Source organism: Lolium rigidum, chromosome 3 (assembly GCF_022539505.1).
Source record: "Lolium rigidum isolate FL_2022 chromosome 3, APGP_CSIRO_Lrig_0.1, whole genome shotgun sequence".
Lineage (NCBI taxonomy): Eukaryota > Viridiplantae > Streptophyta > Magnoliopsida > Poales > Poaceae > Lolium > Lolium rigidum.
In genome coordinates, this window is record NC_061510.1 from 98,509,606 (window position 1) to 98,533,966 (window position 24,361).

The 24,361-nt window shown below is 43.5% G+C and overlaps 1 protein-coding gene and 1 long non-coding RNA gene across 2 annotated transcripts; one reads left to right on the forward strand and one right to left on the reverse strand.

Annotated features, from left to right (window-relative positions):
• Nucleotides 1-1,592: 1,592 nt before the first annotated feature.
• Nucleotides 1,593-11,383, forward strand: LOC124695240 (aminopeptidase M1-C-like). Its single transcript, XM_047228110.1, has 19 exons — nucleotides 1,593-1,856; nucleotides 1,956-2,101; nucleotides 2,200-2,302; nucleotides 2,721-2,907; nucleotides 3,001-3,094; nucleotides 3,287-3,440; nucleotides 3,659-3,763; nucleotides 3,851-3,967; nucleotides 4,345-4,458; nucleotides 5,194-5,376; nucleotides 6,201-6,483; nucleotides 6,558-6,679; nucleotides 6,782-6,879; nucleotides 7,151-7,328; nucleotides 7,405-7,519; nucleotides 7,602-7,669; nucleotides 7,799-7,876; nucleotides 10,780-10,857; nucleotides 11,025-11,383. The coding sequence occupies exons 1-19, from the start codon at nucleotides 1,593-1,595 to the stop codon at nucleotides 11,205-11,207; spliced, it is 2,670 nt and encodes an 889-aa protein (XP_047084066.1). The 3' UTR covers nucleotides 11,208-11,383.
• A 3,263-nt stretch (nucleotides 11,384-14,646) lies between these two features.
• On the reverse strand, nucleotides 14,647-15,974 carry LOC124701999. Its single transcript, XR_007002295.1, has 2 exons — nucleotides 15,889-15,974; nucleotides 14,647-15,278 (listed from the first exon to the last, which is right to left on the reverse strand). It is a non-coding gene; the product is annotated as an uncharacterized LOC124701999 (long non-coding RNA).
• Between the last annotated feature and the right edge of the window lie 8,387 nt (nucleotides 15,975-24,361).

Here is a 24,361-nt window from a genome sequence, read left to right on the forward strand (position 1 = left end):
TGGAGCTTGAGGTTCTGGAGCTCGAATTGGCTTGGAGGGGCGGCGCCGCGGGGGGGAGCTCCATGGCGACCGACGGCGGCAAGACTGGCGCACGCTGAAATTTCATGGACTAGTTGAACTCGCGCATATCTAGATTTGTTTTGGGCATGCCAAAACGCTATTTTAGTGCACCTATTTGGTATCTACATGAGCATGCATCTGTTGCAGATGCTTTAATATCTTTTGAAATGAAGTAGTACCGCTGTTAATAAAACAATGTCTTAAATTTTATATCTAGACCCGATTTAGTATGTAAATACATCTAAATTCTAATAAAGTTAAATCGTATTTTTAGGGACGAAGGGAGTAGATCTTAAAATAAAAGGTGATCATGTGTTACGGGAAGTAACTCCGTGCGACGGCATGGTGTCAGCCATCATTCCATACTCTTGATCGAGAAGACGGGTCTAACAAGAACGGTGGGCCTGAAACCAACCGACCACGAACATACCAAACATGCGGTGGAACATAGACCAAACAAAAACGTCCACGCCACGCGCTGCGTTAGCTGCCGACACTTGGAGCAGCCACAGGCGAAAGCACCTGAGCTTAGTATTCTTTAGAGATAGTGAGATGCAACCAACACCCATACGCATGCAGACAATTTTCTCCACATTCACGAATTCAAAATGATCTTTCTCTTAAACAGTTAATCTAATTGACAAACCGTTTTCACATTTGAGTGCATATCGAAGAGGGTTTTAAAACAAGATCTCATCTTAATATGTTTTGATGATGTTTTTTCACACGTTAGTTGCCAGGTAAAATTACTATAGTTGCCAGGTTAACCTCGTAAATTTTGACCTGGTAACCAACTTTGGCTAAGCTGGTAACAAAGTGACTCTAACATGGCAACTAGGATCGAATTTTTTATCAAAATATATTAACATGAGATCTAGTTTTAAAGATATCGTCGCGAAAAAGCTCATAAAAAGGGATCTAATTTTTGACTTATGGTTCAAAAGAGAAAACATTTTAAAGTATAAAAAGAAAATGAATCATACGAGTACGTGGCAATGGGCTACATGCATGCGTTGACAGTATGTTGTATAAATGCGGTTTCTATATTACATCCGTGTTTACTAGATTAAATTCATACCCATAAAATACTAATCCAGGGCACGTATCGTAGATATCACATTCAATATGTAAACAACTAGTTGATACATATGGTTAGCAACTCAAAACCTGATAAAACAATTAAACGATTCTACAAAAAATGTGTAACAATCTACAAATTGAGCATACAAAGTTTGTAGTATTTGTTTATTTCGCCTCCCTCAGACTGCTCATAGTGGAAGTAATATAGCTAGTAATATCACATATCTCAAAGCATTTTGGTAACATGACATGCTAATAAATGAAGAAAGAAAGTGAGATGGTAAAGCTATGTTAACATAACATCACACGCCTCAAACAAGATAAATCTACAACATAATAAATGATACAATATGATACTACATATAAATTACTACCCATGAAGATACCTAGCAACCTCATATTTACTTTCCCAGACCCTCATTCTTTTGCCTCGCGCTAAACCCAGCTCGACGATGCACCCACGCAGAGCGCGAATCTCAAGGTATTTTCCGGCCCGCCGGCCGGGGACGGGCGGCTCGGTGGCCCAGTTCCGCGGCCAGGCGCGGCTACCCCGCTTCGCCGCGCCGCGCCGTTACGAGCTCCGCCTCCGCCCCGACCTCGTCGCCTGCACCTTCTCCGGCTCGGTGGCCATCACCGTCGCCGTCTCCGCGCCCACCCGCTTCCTCGTGCTCAACGCCGCCGACCTCTCCGTTGACCGCGCCTCCATCCACTTCCAGGTAAAGGGAAGAATTGAAGATGAGCTTCCCCTCTTAATCCATAGCGCCACATACAACCTCATCATCCCTGCCTGGTGCCACCGCGCCCAACTCTCGCAGGTTCTGGCGCCCGAGGAGGTGGTCTTCTTCAAGGATGACGGTATACTGGTGCTCGGGTTTGCGAAGCAGTTGCCGCTTGGCGAGGGCGTGCTCAAGATGGACTTCAACGGGACTCTCAACAACCAGATGAGAGGCTTCTACAGGAGGTATGCCTGCCTGACTTAGGATCTAATTGAGCAATTTGTGCACAGCTAGGGTTGGCATGATTTCCTTTCCTGCTATTTATTATTCCATTTGATTGCAGCAAGTACCAGCATAAGGGGAAGGAGAGGAACATGGCGGTGACACAGTTTGAGTCTGTAGATGCGCGGCGGTGCTTCCCCTGCTGGGACGAGCCTGCATTCAAGGTAATTACCGATAGCACTGCGGAGATTTTTGCCACCTGGCTTGTTTGATCTACTCCCTCCTATCCAAATTAATTGTCACAGATTTAGGCGAAATGTTGTCTAAATCTGTCTAGGTTGGTTGAACTTGCGACAACTAATTTGGATCAGAGGTACTCTCCCTCGGTAGTCGGTACCATATTACTTGTGCAGAATTAGTACAACTTGGGTCAGAGAGAATAGTACTATTTTGGTACTGCTAAATGACATTTTTAGTCTGCTCGTGTGTTGACTATGTCTATGTGTACATATGTCAATCATATTCTTCTTAGTCAACACATGACTTTATGTTCCGCCCAGAAATGAGAAATGTGTACGTGGACCATGTGTAAGGGCAGATATATATTTTCTAACACTTTGTATTACTATTTATTTTCTCCAGGCAAAGTTTAAGCTAACACTTGAAGTTCCGTCTGAGCTTGTAGCACTGTCCAACATGCCTGTAGCTACCACGACAGTTGCTGGTCCTATAAAGACTGTCCGTTACGAGGAATCGCCACTTATGTCAACTTATTTAGTGGCCATAGTAGTTGGTTTGTTTGAGTATGTAGAGGGTGTGACATCACAAGGTATCATCTCTGTTTCTCTCATTACTTTGACATTGTCCATTCAAATAGTTGAATGAGTCGTTTCATTTCGTTTGTATGTTTAATGTTATTCAGGCACGAGAGTTCGTGTGTACACTCAAGTTGGTAAGAGTAGTCAAGGGAGGTTTGCACTAGATGTTGGAGTGAAGTCGTTGGATCTCTATAAAGAGTAAGAATGCAATCTAGCCTTGCTTCCACACTTTGGTTTCTAACAAAGATACATGATTTGTGTTAATGAAATAGTCTGCCTTTAAAGCCGGGCACTATGCCTTTTATCTAAAAAAAGTGAAATAGTCTGCCAAGCCATGGTAGTTTCTGAAACAGTATCATTAAGAAAAAATTCATTTCCTCCATTTCTCAGTTACTTTGACACTCCTTATCCACTTCCCAAGTTGGATATGGTTGCTATCCCTGATTTTTCTGCTGGAGCGATGGAGAACTATGGATTGGTCACATTCCAGGAACTAGCTTTGCTTTTTGATGAGAAGTCGTCATCAGCCTCCAGCAAACAGAAGGTAACTATCATTGCTCAGAAACTTATTTAATTATATATGTTCATCTTTTGCTGTTCACTACTTAACTGTGCGCTTTTTACATACATAAATCGGTATCACAATAAAACTACACTATCTTATGATCATCTATAATTCCTTTGCTATACCTATATTTTTTAAGTAACCTTTTTATCTGTATATATCCTTTCGTTTATTTATATCAGCATGTATTGTTCTAGGTTGCCATTATTGTGGCACATGAATTGGCTCATCAATGGTTCGGCAATCTTGTAACCATGGAATGGTGGACTCACTTGTGGTTAAATGAGGGATTTGCTACATGGGTAAAGCAAATAAATTACTCCCTATCTGAAAATGATTTACCAGGTTTACCAGCATATGCTGAATGAATAGGCTTTCTGTTTTCACAGGTGAGCCATCTAGCAGTAGATTCCATTTTTCCGCAATGGAATATCTGGACTCAGTTTCTTGATAACACAACCGGTGCTCTAAGATTGGATTCATTAGAAGAGTCTCATCCTATTGAGGTAATCTCATTTTTTACTTCGTAGCCTGGTCTGGTGGTTGGATAAGTTGTGCACTACTTCCTCAAAACACAATAGATGGCATGCACTATATTGTGGTAGAACTACAAGAACCTATTTGAAATCGTAAATTTTGACTATGGCGAGTTTAATTGATGATTTTGTTGTTGTTATGGACACATTATCATGCTTAACTCGTAAAGTGTCTACGGAATATTGAAATTGATGCTTAAATCTTTCTAGTCTGAAATATTACTTCGAAGATTAACTTCAGTAGATGCATCAACACATATTCAGCTTGTGGCTTTAACATTTTTGACTTCTCATGCTGACCTGTGATTCATTTTACACTTTTGACTATTCGTTTACTGGATCCTCAGGTTGAAATAAACCAAGCCAGTGAAGTTAATGAGATTTTTGATGCTATTAGCTATGACAAGGGTGCTTCTCTTATCCGGATGCTACAAGGTTACCTTGGCGCAGATCGTTTTCAGGTCTAGTACCGCCTCTGCCTAAACTCTATGAGAGTTATTTTCTTAGTCATGTTGCTTAACAGTGGACCGGATCTGTCTCAAGCTGATCTATTGTTCTTCGTGGAAACAGTGATACTTAATGTTGATGGCATTTCCCCTTCTTCATCTGACGGATACACTAGATGTCTCCATGGCTTATCCAATAGATTAAATCTTTGTATGTTCTTCAGTATTGAATCGTACTAGTTCTAGTTCGTGCATAAGTTTTTGTAAACAGTTTTTTAGGGATACTGTTGTTTTTGAAACATGTTGAGAAAAGTAGCCATTTCTTCCTAAATTGTCCTGTACTTGTTTTCATGCAAACACTATATAGGTCCATTTATACTTCACTGGTCACATGGGTAAAGGTGGATGGTTTGGTAAGTGAGCATATAGAGACAACATGCAACTTTTATCTTTAGAGGTCATATTTGAGATGTGGCGGTCATCTTATGTTTGTTGTAGTATACATCACACCCATAGAGAAAACAAATGGATGGAGTTAACTTTAGCTATCTTTGACCCCTTCGTTGATTATATTATGAATCTATCAAATTCGCATTGACATATATGCTGGAACTCAATTTTTAATCAATTGCTTTATTTATTGAGACAGATTGCTGCAGTCTCCTATCTATCTTGTTTTCCCTTGATATTGTTTAACTCCAGAAAGTTATCCTAGTGTATTACACTAAAGTTATGAACCTATTTTATCAGAAAGCACTGGCTTCATATATGAAGAAATATGCATACTCAAATGCTAAAACCGAGGACTTATGGGCTGTAATTGAAAAGGAAACTGGTGAACCTGTCAAGGATTTGATGTCTACATGGACGAAGCAAAAAGGGTACCCTGTCATTAATGCAAAACTTAAAGGGAATGACATGGAACTTGATCAGGTAATAAGTTATCTTAAATAACTATCCTTCATATTTATTATGAATTTATCGTCAAGAGAACGACTAAGTACACGTTTGTTTTGTTTAAATTTCCTTTTTATTGTTTGGTTAAGGTAGAGTCGTGCTGCCTGGAGTTGCTTCTTTAATAACTCATCTACTCACTAGTAATGATAAAGCTTGACCAAACCTTTTTTTTTTCTTACCAGTTTTTGAACATATATAACTGACTGTTATAGTTGCTCCTCTCAGAAGAAGGTACCTAAAGGTGGACATAATCGAAAATGCTATAGTGCCCCTTATGCAGGGGCAGATCCATAAATTACTAATGCCCAGCGTTGGTTCTGCTCAGCCTAACTTACTCTACATTAAATTCTTGTAGTCTTGGCTTTTTTCTGTTTTTCTATAGATTATAAAGACGGTTTCAGGCGTTGGTGTCTGTGCCTGCCCGTATGACCATTAATCCGTCCCTCGACATATTAATTTATCTACGCAGCAACCCCAATATCTGAGCAAATATTATGGGGTTCAACGTGGGCGTGAACAGTATCAGGAACAAATTTGTTGAATCTCGTAGAAGAACTTGTCGATCTGAGGGTTTTCTTTGGAACCTTCGGTTCTCTATTCCATCTCTTGCTACAGATACTACTACTTATACAAATGGGCCTCATGGGCCAGGATCTAACACACAGAGCCCCCTTCAAGATGGGGGATAAATATCAATCATCCCCATCTTGTCACATGCTGACAAATAATCGTTGGGAATTTGCTGATACCCGTTATATAGTATTTTTCTTTACGAATTTGCTGATTCCTTTTTGTTGCAGGCCAAGTTTTTATTAGATGGATCATCTAGCCCTGGCATGTGGATTGTCCCTATAACTTCAGGCTGTGGTGTATATGAAACACCGAAGAAGTTCTTATTCAAACTTAAACATGATAAGCTGGTCATTGCTTCACAATGTGCTGACCGCAAGAAGGGCGGAAACTTTTGGACTAAGTTGAATATAAATGGAACAGGATTTTACAGAGTTAAATATGATGAGGAACTTGCAGCTGCACTTCAAAATGCGTTGGAGACGAATAAGCTCTCAGTAATGGATAAAATTGGTACACACAATATGTGGCATGTTGAGTTTGCTTGCAATATTTTGGTGGTGGGTGTTATAACATTAATATTGCAGGCATTGTTGATGACTCACATGCCCTTTGTATGGCCCGCCAGCAAACATTGGCTTCATTGCTACGTTTACTCTACTGTTATCGTTGGGAAGCAGATTTTAGTGTTCTTTCACACATCAACTCGGTATATAACTCTTGTTGGTCCAGTTGATTCCATCAGTTCCATTTTTCTTGAAGATAAATCACCTATATCTTTTTTTTTTTTTTTTTTGCTTTTGCTTCGCAGGTGACTACAAGTATTGCTAAAATAGCACTTGACGCTACTCCTGGCTTAGCCAGTGACATCAAACAACTTTTGATCAAGATTCTTTTTTCACCTGCAGAGTATGCTCAATCATGTCATATTTAAGTGCTTATGAGTCTCTTGATGTGTTACATTACAAGATAGCATCTGTCCAGTAATTTTTTCAAAAATGAAGAGAAAACATAAATAAAATAATTCTCTTCTAGCTCAAGTTTCTTGAACGTATCTTCTATGTGGCAATGCATGCACAATCATATGATTCTTTATGTATTATTACTATATGTTTCCATAAATTTGTGTGTTTCTTCTTTCTGACTATATGACAAGTGTCTTTGTGCTCTAATCTTTAAGAAAGTTAGGCTGGGATCCCAAGAATGGTGAGAGCCACGTGGATGTAATGCTTAGACCACTTCTCTTGATTGCACTTGTCCAACTTGGACATGGTAAGACCATTAACGAAGGAGTTAGGCGCTTTAACATCTTCATACATGACCACAACACTTCTCTTCTTTCTCCGGATACTAGAAAGGTCCCACCTTTTGCTATTACTTTGCATGGTGCTCCTATGATTACTGCTTCCATTTCCAACTTCCGTTATTCTGCAGGCTGCATACCTTGCTGTCATGCAGAATGTTAGTAGCTCAAACAGATCAGGCTATGATGCTCTTCGAAAAGTCTACAGTGAGTCAGCTGAGGGGGAAGAAAGGTTTACTGTGTTAGGTGTGTAGGCCTTCAGCTATGTGATACTAACAGAGGTTAATGTTTTTGGTTGGTCTGAAAGCACTTCTTTAATTGTTTGTAGGCATATTATCTTCTTGCCAAGATAAGGATATTGTCCTTGAGTCGCTGAACTTGATTTTCGCCAATGAGGTAAATGCAACAATCGTTACTTTGTTCTACTTTATTCCACGATTGTAGTGTAAGGTCTTTTTGAGCTTGTACTTCTGTGTTAACTACTTGCAAGTTGTACTCAGATCTGCATGCCTCTCTTGTTTATAGGTCCGCATTCAGGATACATATACTGCCCTTAGAGGTGTTCAAATAGAGGCACGTGAAATTGCGTGGAACTGGTTGAAGGTACAGTTAAAAAATATACAACATGTACTAGTGTGTAAATATGCAAGGAAACCCCTCATTATAACTTACACCCTACCCCCAAACTCATGGTGGGTTAATGACACTTAATTTGGAGAGGTAGATTGGTGAGGAGAACTCGGAAGACACATACTGTACAATAACCACCTGAACCTGCACATGGGAGCACATGAAGGAATAGTCGGCATCAGTAATTGGTGAGCTCGTGCTTCAGATGGTCTCACACGCACCTGTAATGTCTGAGAAAAGAGGAGTCAGTGTAGTAACAAAAACACCAAAATCCTCAAGGCTCAAGCAACCACATTAGCCAAGTCACTTGTGATATTAAAAGATCCATAGCCTGCAACTCAGCCTCTACAATCCAACGGCAAAGTGCAGTATGCCGTCTTCTAGGCAATGAGAGAACCACAAAAGAAATCACTGCTACTAGAAAGGACCAACGATCCAAAGGATCACTAGCCCAAGTAGCATCCAAATAAGCCTGAAGTTGTAACAAATTGGAGCATGGAAAGAAAAGATAGTGAGAGATAATCACAAGAAGATATCATAGAACCCGGAGGAGGGTGAATCTGAGTGGGAACAAAAACAAACTGACTCAAACTGACTCAGAGTGTGAATTGGATAGGAAATATCCAGACGAGTGACAACTAGGTAGACAAGACACCCAACAAGATGAAGATAGTGAGTCGGGTCAGAAAGAGGCTCGCCATTAGAATCTCGGAAGTGGACTTTGTGCTCCATCATAGTATCAACAATTCGCCCATCACTAAGACTGGCAAGAGTAAGAGCATGTCTAACAGGCCCCGTATAACCCGCCCACCCCGTAAAATTCCGGCGACATACGGGGCAGGCGCGGTTTGGGCCGTCTAGCAGGCCCCGTATTCGGGCCGCCCCGTTTCGGCGGAATACGGGGCCCGGAAATCGGCCCCGTCGCCCCGTACATATAGTGGGCGCGAGGTGCGAGTGAGGGGTTAACCCCTCACTCGCAACCCTAGCTCCGCCGCGCGCCGCCGCCTCCTCCTCCTGCTCCGGCGAGCAATTAGCCGCTCCCCCGCCACGCATTCCACCCCAAAAGCTAGGATGGACTCCCGCCGCCGCGATGAGGCCTCGCCGGCGAGCGGATCGAAGCGATCCCGCTCGCCGGACACCGTAGAGGAAGCGTGGCGGCTGAAGTGCAAACTTTCCGCCGCCGGGAGCCGTCGCGCGGCCCGCAAGTACGCAGCGCGCGCGTACGTGCCGGACCCGCTCCGCGAGTTCGCCGCGGGTGGGCGGTGGTACAAGCGGGACCCGCCGCTCAAGCCGATGAGCGGCGAGGCGTTCGAGAAATGGCGCGCGCAGTGGGCTCGCGCGACCGCGCGGCGTTGGCGGAATGGAGGGCGACCATCGGCGGCAGCGGCGGCGGCGGAGGAAGCGGAGGCGGCGAGGAGGAAGCGGCGGCGGCGGAAGAGGAGGAAGAGGAGGCGGCCTACCGCCGTGCGGTCGCCTTGTCCGAGGCGGATGCCGCCGAGAAAGCGGCGGCGGAGGCGGAGGAGGAGGGCGGCGGCCATCGCCGCCGTCCGGGAGTTCGAGGCGCGGCGGGCGCGGGAGGCCCGGGAGGCGCGGGAGGAGGCGGCGAGGATCGCCTTCATCCCCTACGTCATCCTGGACGAGTAGAGGTAGGTTTAGATGTAGTATGATCTGTAGTATGATCAAAATGTATGTATGATCCCTAGTATGATCAATGAAGAAGAACTTCCCGGGGTTTTAATTTTTGAAAATACGGGGCGAAATACGGGGTCTGCTAGACGGCATGGCTCGAAATGGAGCAGTTTTTCGATACGGGGCGAAATAAGAGACTTATACGGGGCAGCGAAATACGGGGCCTGTTAGACATGCTCTAAGAAGATCCTAGATGTACTTTTATTGGGAGATGAAGAAGCCATCAGTGGTTTAAGAAACATGAAATCCGAAGAAGTAAACAAGAGGAGTTAAAGGGAATATCACACCTGCGTTTCAGCCGAGAAGACAGATAAAATGCATCACATGAAGCTCTTAAGAAAAGGTATATGGGGTGACGTGGCTTCACGGGAGGCCAGCAAATTGGGGTCATCTATTTAGAAAGGGAAGATCCGTCCGAACCTAAATCCTAGGGCTATGATACCATGTTAGGAAATATGCATCTGGTATTTCCATGAGGCAAAGTGCCAGCATATACACCTGTATAGGTGTCGTAATGGGGCAAATATACAGGGAGTATAAACTACTCTAACAGGTACTCCCTCCGTCCATAAATAGATGCCAAAGATTTATTTAAATTCGGATGTATCTATACACTAAATCGTGTCTAGATACATTCAAATTTAGACAAACTTTTGGCATCTATTTATGGACAGAGGTAGTATTATACTTTCACCTGTGACTGATAACCCTTTTATCTGCGCATGAAGGTGTGATTTCTGGACCCTGTTTGGAACAGAGAATGTTTGTATGTACTCTGGAGAAAATGGAAAATCTAAACGTTGGATGTTTCTCTTTCTACAAACTTCAGTTGAGATATGTCCAATTATTGGATGTGTTTTCCTATTAACTTCATTTTGAGATTTATGGATTACAAAGAGGATCCAGGTGCTTTTATATTTGTCAACATGAACTATTCAAGTTGCATATTTTGAAGTAAGCAAGCGAACAATATTTATGAATTTGTTTTGTGATCCCGATTCTTTTATACAGACTTCCTTTCTATATCTTCTTTCAGTAGAGTGAATTTGAGGCACCGCCCCACCATTTATATTTTGTGGTTCCTTCATCTCATACCTTGGGAAATGATTGATTGGTCATGTTAGTGTTAGTATACTGAAATATTTGAAACACGGTGCTAATACGTGTCCCATTTTGTCTGTCTCCAGGAAAACTGGGAGCATATCTTCAAAACATTTCCGGCGAGCAAACTAGTGTCAGTGTTTGTTGAAGACATTGTCCCATTGGTACATCTAACCACAGTTCTATTGCCGAGTCTGCCTATTTCCGCAACCTATACAATTTGAACTAAAAACGCGATACTTATTATGGATCGGAGGGAGTACTTAATTTTGCAGGCATTGTTTCCATGAGGCGGGCCATAGCTAATGCGCAGTTGCTTGTTTCTTGTCAGTTTTCCTCCAATGACAAGGCAGCAGAGATTTCCAAGTTCTTTGAGACCCGCACAACGGCACGATTGGAGAAGACGTTGAAGCAGAGCCTTGAAGTGGTGCGGATCAATGCGAGATGGGCTGAGGGCATCAGGAGCGAGCCCGGGCTTGCACAGACTGTGCGTGAGCTGCTGGGCAAGCCCTGACTGATGATGCGCTGCTGCTGGTGTGTTATATTTCTAATCGCGCAGCTTGATGGGAAAAACTTGGAAGCTGCTTGTAGGTTTTGCTGTTGTGGTTGACAAAAAGAATGCATTCCTTGTCATCTTCGTCAACCTTGAGGATAGTCAGGGTCCTAATTAGGGCTGCTCCGGCACTGAAGTTTATGCCCTCGTAGTTTATACTCCCTCCATCCCAGTTCGCAAGGCAAATTCCTAAAAAATATTTGTTCCAAAATCCCTCACCTCCTAGGCACATTTTGCATGTGGGAGTAAACTAATTCATTTTTGCGTGCAAACACTCCTCTTTTCATCTCCCACCATGCACTAGTACTCCATGCATGTGAAACCACCGCGCACTAGTACTCCATGATGTGAAAGGCAAAGTTTTTGCATGTTTTAACGTGCAAATTTGAGCCAATGAGAATTCACTTTAGGCCAAGATATTTGAAAATTTTGCCTTGCGAACTGGGACGGAGGGAGTATGCAAGCATATGTAGACATCAATATCATCAATGCACCATCTCTCCTTACCCCTCATTGTAGGATGGCGAAAGCTATAACCTACGATGATATATACTAGGAAGCAGTGGCGCGGCGCACGCCGCGCCTGTGGTATTATCATATATTGCTAGTGCTAACTAATTTGGAATGTGCCTTGAATAAGGAACTGTAACATTTAAGTGTGGCAGAGTAAATTAGCTTTCCTTTCAAAAGTGCTAGCATGCGTACGTTGGAGGACACATTCCATAGTAGAGGCCAAGCCGCACGAATAGATCTTTCTGCTCAGACCTTGCGTGTGGGAGCTGTAAGGAGAGAGTAGCAGAGCAAGGGATATAGATGCAAGAACAGAGCAAGCAGGCGACGGAGACCAGAGCCGGAGTATGGAGAGATTCAGTACGTTAAGGCTGCGGGTAGGCTGTGGGGTAAAAGGGGGAGCTTTGTTTTGCTCGCGTGCATGGCGATGGAGCGCTGCGGCTGGTCGAGATCTAAGAGCATCTCCAGCCGCGTCCCCCAAAGCGTCCCCCAAACCGCGCCGGATTGAGCGTTTGGGGAACGTGGTTTGTTCGTGCCGCGTTTGGGGGACGTCGCTCCCAGCTGCGTTCCCCAAACGCCACCCCCAAACATTTAAAATAATTTTTTTTAACACATAAACCATTTATATCAAATACATAAACCATTTATATCAAATACATAAACCATTTATATCAAATGTAGCATATGAATAAAAATATTTGCGAGGACTGTTTTCAAATTAAATTACAACAAACAATAAAATAAGTAATCAAATATAATAAATAGGGCTAGATGCTACATCAAGGTGCCACGGTATTTCCTTTGATCCTCCACAAATGCTCAACGAGATCAGCTTGAAGTTGCTCATGCACATTGCTGTCACGGATCTCTGCGTGCATGGCGAGAAAATCAGCAAAATCTGCGGGCAACTCATGATCAACCTCCGCGAGAGGGCCTTGACACTCATAGGGACCAACATGTGACCTAACATGATTCTTGCGGTCATCCTCGATGATCATGTTGTGCATGATCACACAAGCCCTGCATCACCTTCCACATTTGGTCGTGAGACCAGCTTAGAGCAGGGTACCGGACAATGGCAAATTGTGCTTGAAGCACACCAAATGCCCGCTCGACATCCTTCCTGCCAAGCCTCCTATCGCGTAGCAATGTGAGAATTCTTCAGACCTGATGGATTCGAGATTGTTTGGACAAAAGTGGCCCATTTTGGATATATACCATCGGCTAGATAATAGCCTTTGGTATATTGGTGGCCATTGATCTCATAGTTGCATGGTGCAGCATGCCCTTCCACTAGTCTGCTGAACACCGGAGACCGCTGCAACACGTTGATGTCATTGTGTGATCCCGCCATGCCAAAGAAAGAATGCCAAATCCACAGGTCATAATCTGCCACAGCTTCAAGCACCACACTGCAATATCCATGACGGCCTTTGTATATACATTGCCAAGCAAACGGGCAGTTCTTCCATGCCCAGTGCATGCAATCGATGCTTCCAAGCATTCCAGGAAATCCTCTGGCAGCATTTTGTGCCATGATCCTTGCAGTCTCTTCCTAAGTTGGCCCTCTCAAGTAGTATTTGCCAAACTTTCCCACCACAGCTCGGCAAAACTTGTACATGCACTCAATGGCAGTAGACTCACTCATGCGAAGGTAGTCGTCCTGTGTATCGGCAGGTGCTCCGTATGCAAGCATCCTCATGGCGGCGGTGCACTTCGAATGGACGAGAACCCGAGAACGCCTACGGCGTCGAGCTTGAGCTTGAAGTAGGGTCGAACTCTCGAACGCCGTGGAGGATATTCATGAACAACCCCTTGCTCATCCTGTACCGGCGCCGAAAATTGTCGGCTGTGTTGCATCGTCGGCGAAGTAGTCGTTGTGCGGCATGGCATGCCCCTCCATCCTCTGCCGGGGCTTCGACTTCCTTCTTCCCGGCCTTGATCCTCCGCGGCGCGGCCTCTTCCCTCTTCTCCGCCTCGGCGTCAAGCATGTCCCGGAGGGACGCGATGATCAGCAAATGCTCCCGCAGGTCGTCGTCGAACGCTTGCTCGTCCTCCAGCGGCGGGGCAACCATCTCATCGTCGCTGTCCATGGCTAAAGCAAAATCAATGGTTAAAATTGCGCCGAGGCGGACGACGCAACAAACGGCGGCCAATCGCGCCTACACGGCAGAGTCGTCGAGCACCTTCGTGCGTGGAGGTGGGGCGGATTTGACGGCGCGTTCGGGGACGCGGCCGGCGACGCGGCGGCGGCGGCACGACCGGCGAGAGCCCCGGCCGCGACAACGGTGCCGACTCTCGGCGAGAGATCAGACGCCCAAACAGCCGGGAAATCCAGCGGCGGCGGTGGGGTGGGAGGCGCGGGAAGGAAGGAGCGACGAGAAAAGAGGCGCGAACCAACGGTTTATGCAAATAGTCGCCGACATGTGGGAGCCCGCCTCGCTTTTCGTTGTGTCCGGCGTCCCCGAAGCGTCCCCTGTGGGACGGGAACGGGCTCGGGGCGCCGGACACCGTATAGGGGCGCGCCGGACAAAAAAGGGCTTTGGGGGACGCGGCTGGAACGCATTTTTCGTCCGGCGCGCCCCAAATCCCTTTGGAGGACGCGACTGGAGATGCTCTAATACCTTGGTGCAGAAGATGGGGCTTGGGCGCGACATGATTGTTGCCATTGGCCTCCAACAGGCTTGTAGCTAGATGTCGAGGAGTTGAGCGTGGCGGTGGCTCTATGTTTTCGGTCAAGGTAAAAAAAGAAGGTGTAGCAGTCTAGCTACACCTATTTTGGCAAATCGGAAGCACTCTATACAATCTGTCAAATTGATGCAAGATCAGCTACTATCTACTGGTATGTTCTCCTTTACTTCACAAATAGAAGACATATAAAAGAAATTTGTCTTCTGAAATTTCTATCTTCAAAATTTCAGAAGTAACTGAACATATATAGACCATCACTTACTATTAGCTGTAGTGACTACAGAGAAACACAGTAAGATGAAGGTAGTCTTTAGTACATCGGTCACAGCCATACATAGCAACAGAAAATACAGAAAAGAAAATACTTATTGTACTGAGTATAGAACCAATCAGTAGCTAACTGTAGCATTTCAGAAAACACTCGACCGCATCGTCCTCATTGTGGAGAAGACGATGATCTCGTTGTCTTTTGGACGGGGAGGTAAGAGACAGAGGGGCTGCATCCAATGTCGCTGAAGGTCCAGCCTTGTCCGTGTTGAGGAAGCGGGCCTCATCGAGATGAATAACCTCTCATTTCCCTTACAGCGGTGGTGTCGCAGTCCGACTTGATTGTCTCGGAGGCACACTTGACCTGATTTGTTTCTTCTTCTTCTTTGGCTTCTGGTCAGCACTCCTCCAGCTCACAGCCTACCCGCCGGAGGGCTCACGCGTGGGTGACTGCGGTACCTTGCCATACGCAACCATCGCACATACCCCCAGGTAGGCCCAGTTCAACCAGAAGTGAAGCAGCCGCCAACTGCCAAATCCATCAGCAGCCAAGCGCTAAATCACCTACAGGTAGGCCCAGCGATAGCGACACCCCGATCAATCAGAAGCCCTCAAAGCCAGGGAGCTTAGAGCTCTTTCAAGATTACAGCACTTCAGCATTATAACAAAATAGTATATTTGAAGGACAATAAATAGAGGGTTCGAGCTCTTTTGTGACTCGGTCAATCATAATGGTGCAGCATATCCCGTAAAATGGTCGAGGAGAGTCAAAAAAAGCCATCATCATATGCTAATACTTCTCACTGGTTCATGTTGGAGAGATCCAATATAAGATATCGTAATGAAGAGGAAAATAATAGGATACCACCAGAAGAAGCAGCATTGCTAATATGCCAAGGAATAAATCCTCGCTAGGTATAGTCCACAATGGAGTATCAATAAGTGGGGGTATTATATTTTCTTATTGGTGTGTTCAAGCTTGAAACATTATGCATACATCTACACTCAAGACATGGTATGGTATCCTGTAATATTTTACCACAGTATCAGCACGGATTAATTTTGCTTTGCAAGGAACCAGGGTACCATATATAATACAATGTGCATGCACACAAACTAAGCTGAACTAAAAAAACGACATGCTAGATGATGATGCAAGGCTGAGTGGACATACCTGGTAAAAGAATGACGGCCATCATAGCGCGCCAAATTCTGTGACATCACCTGATTAGGCATTTCATCGAAGTGATCAAAGGCCACTTAGGACATGCCCAATGCACTGCCCTAGAGGTGCTGCTTCACACCTTTAGCTAGGTTCGGGTGGTCCAAAGTAGGTTCGGATGAGGAGGCAGCCTCCTCTTCAAGAAGTGGGATCTTAAGCTTTAAAAGCATGCTTTTTGGAGAGAGAAAGAGATACATAGTGTCATATTTGTGGGGTCTCTTCTCTTTTTTTTCTGACTAAAGTTGTAGCTTCCATTGGAGAGATAAAATTCACCATGTTGCTTCTTACAACTTTTTTACATGGAGCAGCTAGTTGTGTATGCCACCATTGCTCATGCCCTTACAATATTATAGCCCCTTCTGTAGTTTGTACCACTTGCCAGCAAATTCAGAGACATGCTTCTTCTAGAACATTCAGACACATATGAGTCTAGCAATGACCAAGCTTTGGCAGCGCAATAGAGGAAGAGTGAAATGATTTTTAGTATTGACATCTGGAATACACATCTTAATCTTAACGTTTTTGCTTGGCTTATAAATTGGAATAAAATTAACATTCCAAGCCTTTCATAAGGTTGGTCTCAATTGCATCGAGCTAACGCTAACAATCTTTAAGCGAAGAGTTCCATACCATAAATATGCACGCCGTATGTAGATATAATAAAGTTTCTCTTGTTACTTAAAACATAGGTTCTCTATGTTAGGATAATTCTCCTATTACAACACCTTGGTGCACTTCTATTGTAGAAGCACTGACATCATGAGGCCTTAAGAAATCAACGAAGAATTCTGAAACTGATATACTGTGAATAAATTTGCCAAAGAATGTAATAGGGTATTGAAGCAGCAAATAATTGTTAGCATTTTTCTGAACTATAAATGCAGAGGAGGACATTAAAAAGGGAATATTTTAAATGCATGATTATGCAGCAATTTCTGCAATTTCATATAGGGAATATAAAGACAAACATAACAATTAGGATATAAATGTGGCAGGAATGAACCGTCAAATTTATCTTGTGATTATGCGTAATGCATCCATTTGTGTGAATCAGATCGAAGATGCCATCAGATATCCCTGAAACTAACATCAACTTCACCAGTCTCCACCCATGATACCATTGGGTAGGCATCAGCAGCACCACTCTTTTGTCATCCACAATTGGTTGGGGACCCCGGAGATCTCAGCAGCACGGAGCAAGGGAAGTGGCAGGGGTCACTCCCACTGCGTCCATGACAATCAGTACTCATCCAGGAAGAAGTTCCTTGCAGGTTTCTGCAATAACAATCGGATATCACATATTATTTACAAACTATAACATCGGCACATCTCAGTTTACAAAGTGTGGTGTGAAACTGCTAATTCATGTTAGTATGAATAGGCGATAAAACTGAATCATGACACTGTGAAAAACAGAGAGGAATGTGTACAGATGAGCACACATTAGAAGCTAAAATTAAACTACAGAGAGTTGTTGTTTTCGGAAAAATAATACATCCTTCAATACCTCTTATTAGCCTACAGTCGGATCATTATATTTAGGAAAGGGAAACTGCTATAGCAAACCCTTATTTAACTTCTCCATTAAGTACTGAGAATCCCATGAAGTGGTCTGCACAAGAGAGAGCAGCTGCGACGCCCTTGAGAGCAGTAGCAGCGCTGCATATTACTCGAGCGTGCCCATGCGACATACAGATAAAGATCAGCCGCCATAAGGGCGTCGGGGCAAGTAGTCGACGGCATCGCGGCCAGGAAACACACGGCAGCGCGGCCGGATATACACGGAGGCGGTGGGAACGGGATGAGACAGGCCGCGTACGCGACGAACTGGCCGCGGATAAGGATGTCAGATAGGCAGTGGTAGAAGCCTCACCGCGAGCACTGGCCGCGCCGGCTCCTCCCATGGCCGCCCTGCCACTTGATGGAGAGAAGCGCTGATGTCCTCCGCCCAGGTAACCGCCCTGGGAAAGATATGAGGACGCCGAAATCGCCCTCCTCACGGCCATCCGCCTTGGGGCCTGGGAAGGAGATGAGGGCCCGATGGTTGCGACCCCCGGTGGGGAAGATGTAGTCGGCGGCGATGGGTGGAAGAGTCTGGCTCGTTTTTTTCTTCTAATCTAGGTTTAAGTTCCGAATCGTGAAGACGTGAGCTCCCAGATTATTCGATGGTAGGGACAACCGCACCGTTTTGACCGCCCCGCCGTGACCGGAGTGAAAGGCAACCGGAAACCGGAAAGAAAACCTACCAATCGGTATATCATAACCCGAAGAAAAAAAAACACAAATTAATAGCTGCAGAAAAGAGGAGAACGTGTGACGATCCAATTGGAGGAACGGGAGAGAAATTACCCCATCTACAGTGCCCAAATCAAGGTGGGATCGTTAATTTGTTTACCTTTTATATAGGGTTTATACGAGCTATGCCAACATTGGTGATACCGAGTTCCTCACATCAACTTTGGCATATAAACGCATGAACAGTCCGTCCCGTGAGTGACGGTGTGGTGCTCTCTTTGAGCGACAGTAAAGCGAAAATAGAAGTTCCCAGAAAACACTCGATTCCACTCAAATCCACCAACTTTTCTCAAGTCTGATTCCAGTGTAGTTTTCAGATTCGGGCTCGCGAGTGAGTGTCCTAGTTCCCTTGGCCTGAAATCCCACCACCATACAGATCTAGAGGGGTGTGGCGGGGGTGATGGTGGCGGGGATGGAGAGGATGGAAGGGATGTTGAGAAATCTCAAACTCTCAGAGGCAGAGATGGTAGGGTTGCGAATTTCGGAGAGGCAGATGGAGCTGGCGGATGGTACAGGAAGAGAGGGGGAGGATCCGAAGGTATTGGTGAAGGTGCTGTCGGAGAGAAGGGCGTCTACAGAGGGATTGAAGCAAGCTTTGGGGCCGATTTGGTGCCCAATCAGGGGCATCAAGTGCTCGAGGAAGGGGGAGAACATCTTCATGATCACACTTATACAACAATCAGGTAAGAAGAAAGCGCTGGATTGTGGCCCCTGGATGTTCAATAATGATTTAGTTGTGGTGGAAGAATATGATCCTGATAAATCGGTAGAGGAGTATAAGTTTAATGTAATTCCCATTTGGATCCAAGTTCTGAAGTTACCTCTGGGGAAAATGAACAAAGCAACTGCTGAGATGATTGGCGAAAAGGTGGGGGAATGGTTAGAGGCGGATGTTGGAGAGGATGATTTAGCGGTGGGGGAATATCTGCGAATTAAAGTCAGAATCAACATTACGAAGCCTTTGATGAGAGGCATGATGATTCAGATGGGTGAAGAAGGCAGAAACAAGTGGTGTCCCTTTCGGTATGAATTCCTTCCGGAGTTTTGTTATAACTGTGGTATTATTGGACATGATGAAAATTGCTGCTTGCGCCCAATAAACAAAGGTGAGGAAAAGCAATTTGGCAGTTGGCTTAGAGCTTACATTCCAAAAAAAACAGGGCAGTGGTGATAGACAGAAGTGGACCAGTGAAGGAGGCAGTGGAAGTGGTGACCGTTCTTTTGCCTTAGGGGAAAAAAGGGGTACTGCAGGAAGCTATAGCCTTTCCTGGAGGAAGGACGATTCAAACAATTTGGTTTTACCTAATGAAACCACAAAAAAAGTTGGTACAGAGGAAGAAATTACAAGGTCGGCGAGGTCAATTATGCAAAAGGAACAGTTTGGAAAGTTTGAGAAGAATATCTCTATGGGTACAAAAAAGGAACTGGACTGGGCTACTCTGGTTGAATTAGAAGAGAAGGGCCAAATATTGATAGGTGAAAATTTGAAAATGTCGGTTCACAGGGACTCCTCCCAGTCAGAAGTGGCGGTAGACAAGGTTTTACAGGGACATAATGAGATGCAAAAGCAGGCAAGTCCGGGTAAGATGTTAATGGATAAACAATCAGGACAGAGGGCTATGAATCAAAATGTGCTGAATACAGGGAAGGAAGTGGGAAAGGGTAATACTTTTCAGAGAAGAAATAGGCCAAAGGAAGGGAATGTTCAGAAAATGGAAGTGATGATAGGTGCAAAGAGGAATCAGGACCAAATGGAGGTGGATGAATTGGAGATGCAGATGACCAAGAAAGGGAAAGTTGCAGAAAACAATAAGTATGCTGATAACGCGGGGCTGTCGGAACAGCCCTGCGGGGACCAATGAAGATTGGGAGTCTGAATTGCCGGGGTTTGGGGAATGGCCTGGCAATTCGTATTCTTCTGGAGTTCCAGAAGAAGGAGGACCCCGATGTACTCTTCTTGTCAGAAACAAAATTAGATGAGAAGAGACTCCAATGGTTTAAGTGGAAACTGGGATTAGTAAATATGGTGGCAAAAGATTGTGATGGTCAGAGTGGTGGATTGGTGCTATTCTGGAGAAGTGATGTTAATCTTACGGCAGGGCTGAAGTCAAGGTATCATATAGATGCTACAATAATCCAACCAGATGGTTTTAAATGGAGGTTCACTGGTATCTACGGGGATCCTAAAACTGAAAAAAGAGAAAATACGTGGAAATTACTCAGGAATATTAAGCACCATAGCAAGCTTCCTTGGATGTGTGCAGCAGACTTCAATGAGATACTCTTTGATTTTGAAAAAGAAGGTGGGGCTATGAGACCACAAAGTCAGATGGATAAATTCAGGGATACTTTAGCGAACTGTAATCTTCATGATTTGGGCTTTGTGGGTGATCCGTTTACATGGAGGAATAATAGCTGTACTAGTCAAGGCTATATAAAGGAGAGGCTAGATAGAGCAGTTGCAACAAAAGAATGGTATCAACACTTTTCTGATTATAAGGTGGTAAATGGAGATCCAGGGCACTCTGATCATCGGCCAATTATAATCCATCTGCTAGGTACCTATGTACAACGCCCTGCTAAGTGGGATCCAGGTCCATTCCGCTTTGAAGCAAGGTGGCTTGAAGAAGAGAGCTGTGATGATGTGGTACATGAAGCCTCGCGAAATTCTGAAGTAAATGGGGAAAAAACGATTGCACAAAGGCTTAATTCAGTGGCTGAAGAGTTAAGGAGCTGGAGCAAAGAGTCAATAGGAGATCTGGAAAGAAGTATTTTCAGTCTAAAAAAGAAGCTGGAAATTTGCAGAAGGAGCCCTATATCCCAAAGTCAAATAAACAGAGAACAGATTCTGAAGTACAAGTTGCAGAAACTAGAAACAAAAAGAGATCTACATTGGAAACAAAGGGCTCATGTTAATTGGCTCCAAAAAGGTGATAAAAATACAAAATTCTTTCACTCTTTTGCTTCCCATAGAAAGAAGAATAATAGTATCAAAAAACTAATTAAAGAAAATGGTGAAGTGGTGGAAAAAGATGAAGAACTGAAGGAAGTGGTTACCCAATACTATAATAAGCTGTTTACTTCTACTGCAGGAAATAAGTTGGAAGACACCATTCAACAAGTATCTCATCGAGTTACTCCAGCCATGAATGATATGCTCCTACAGGAATTTACAAGAGAAGAGATAAGAGAAGCTTTATATATGATGGGGGATCTCAAGGCTCCAGGGCCTGATGGTATGCCACCTATTTTCTATAAAAGATATTGGGATCTAATTGGTAGTCAAGTGGAGGAAGAAGTACTCCAAGTGCTTAATGGTGAAAATATAACTTTGGGATGGAATGACACTTGGGTTGCTCTAATACCAAAGGTAAAAAACCCTCAATCCATGAAAGATTTACGGCCTATTAGCTTATGCAATGTTGTTTATAAACTAGTTTCGAAGGTTTTAGCTAATAGGCTGAAGATCATTCTAGAAGATATTATAGCTCCCAACCAGAGCGCCTTTGTGCCAGGCAGACTCATAACTGATAATGTTCTTCTCGCTCATGAAGTAAATCTTTTTATGCATAATAAAAGAAAAGGTCAGGTGGGCTATGCAGCTGTCAAACTTGATATGAGTAAAGCTTATGACAGAGTAGAATGGGTTTTCCTTGAGAAAATCATGAGGAAAATGGGCTTCCATGATAAGTGGATTCAGTTGGTGCTGAAATGCTGCTCCACTGTTAAATATAAATTCAAGATAAATGGGGCACTTACGGAAGAAATTATTCTTGGTAGAGGTCTTGGACAAGGAGACCCTATTTCTCCTTACCTTTTTTTTGATTTGTGCTGAAGCCTTTTCGAGTATGCTTAATGTAGCGGAAAAGGATGGGAAATTAGAAGGAATTAAAATTTTCCAACAAGCTCTGAGTTTTAATCACCTACTGTTTGCAGATGACTCCTTAATTCTTCTAAAAGTGACAGAAGAAAGTGCTATTCATCTGCAAAATATTCTAAATTTGTATGATCAAGGAAAGCTCAGGACAGACCATTAATAGTGACAAATCATCCATTATATTTACTAAGAATACAAAAGATTCTGATAAAAATAAAATGATGCATACCCTGAAAATTACAGGTGAGGGCAGGAGTAGTAAATACCTAGGCATGCCGGCCTTTATAGGAAAGTCTAAGAAAAAAGCTTTCAGCTATATAAAAGATAGAATTTGGGGCAAGTTACAAGGCTGGAAGGAGAAAATTTTATCTAAGGCAGGGAAAGATATTTTAATTAAAGCTTGTGCCCAAGCAATTCCAGTCTATGCTATGACTTGTTTTGATATAACTAAAAGTCTTTGTGAGGAAATCAATAGTGCAATTAGCAGATTCTGGTGGGCGCAGCAAGAAAAAGATAACAAAATTCATTGGCTTGCCTGGGATAGGCTCACTAGAACCAAAAGAGAAGGAGGATTAGGATATAAGGATTTATATGCCTTCAATCTAGCTATGTTAGCAAAACAGGGATGACGGCTACTCACAAAACCTGAATCTTTATGTGCCAGAGTTTTGAAAGCTAGATATTATCCTAACTTTTCAGTCCTGCAAGCTGAATGTCAAAATGGGATTTCCTATGCTTGGAGAAGTGTTTTAAAATGCATCGAATTATTAAAACGGGGAATAATTAAGAGAGTTGGTGATGGGAAGACTATAAATATTTGGCAAGATCCTTGGTTGCCTAGACTTTGGAGTAGGAAACCAATAACAAAGAAAAAGAATAATATCATTACTAAAGTTAGTGAACTAATTAATCCAGTTACAGGCTACTGGGATAGTCAATTAGTGAGAGAAATCTTTTGGTCACAGGATGCTAGTTTAATTTTATCCATCCCTCTTGTTGATGATATGCAAGATCATTGGGCTTGGCACTTTGAGGAGAATGGCTAGTTTTCTGTGAAGTCTGCTTATAGACCTAAAAGAAAGCTGGAGGATATAGATAGAAATGGACAGACTGAATGTCAGGATCCAACTGAAGGTTTTAATTGGCTCCAAATCTGGAAACTGGAATGTTCACTTAAAGCTAAAATGCTAATCTGGAGAATTGCTCATGATAGTCTACCACACATAGTCAACTTGGAAAGGAGAGGGATAGAATTAGATCCCATCTGTCCGGTTTGCAACAGATTGAATGAGGATGGAGCTCATCTTTTTCTGAAATGCAAAAAAATAAAAGGAAGTTGGACTGATCTTAAGATAGATAATGTTAGAGAGAAACTGTTAAGGTGCTATGATGCCCAGGACTTTGTCAATCAAATTCTCAGGCTAGAAAGAGAAGATAAACTAAAAACTATTAGTTTAATTTGGTGGATTTGGCAGGCTAGGAATAAGATGGTAGCAGGTGAAAATAAAAATTTACATGGCTCCATTTCTTTCCTGGCTATGAAAATGGCTAACGAGTTCAAACAGTTCTTTTCAAAGGAGAAACAAATCAAAAAACAGAGTCCTCAATCGTGGCTTCCTCCAGATGAGCATGTTTTGAAAATCAATATAGATGGAAGTTATGTAGCGGACAGATGTAATGGTGGATGGGGTTTTATCATTCGGAACTCTGATGGTCAATTTATGGGTGCAGGTGCAGGCCAAATCTCACATGCCTTTGATGCACTTCAAACTGAAGCCATTGTCTGTCTTGCCAGCCTTCAAAATGCTCAAAGATGGGGTATGACGAGAATTCAAGTTGAGACTGATTCCCAGTTGCTTGCCCAGGCGATAAATGGGAAAAATCAAGATATGGCGGTAAATGGGACCTTATTCAGAGAAATTAAGTTCTTTGCTAGTTTAAATTTTAGTACTTTTGAAGTCAAGTATTGTCATAGAGGTTGTAATAAAGTAGCTCATGCTTTAGCAAACTTTGGTGCAAACTTAGATCAAAATAGTACTGTAAGTTGGTTTCTGGAAGCACCAGACTTTGTAAATATTCTTCTAGCCAGTGACTTTGCTGTGCTAGACAAGTAATGAAGTTTCTGTTTCTAGTTCAAAAAAAAAACATTGGTGATACCGTGCTCTGTCTTCTCTCCTAAAAGAAATGGCGACGTGCAACCTCTCACGTACGTACGTTCATGGTAATTAAACTCCAAGAAAGAAGATTGTACAC

What these genes read in the sequence shown, in the direction of transcription:
- LOC124695240 (XM_047228110.1), top strand. Translation starts at nt 1,593, where the DNA reads ATGCACCCACGCAGAGCGCGAATCTCAAGGTATTTTCCGGCCCGCCGG. An exon ending in AGAGGGTGTGACATCACAAG is followed by an intron (nt 2,908 to 3,000) that starts GTATCATCTCTG and finishes AATGTTATTCAG; the next exon opens with GCACGAGAGTTCGTGTGTAC. An exon ending in TTCTTTCACACATCAACTCG is followed by an intron (nt 6,680 to 6,781) that starts GTATATAACTCT and finishes TTTGCTTCGCAG; the next exon opens with GTGACTACAAGTATTGCTAA.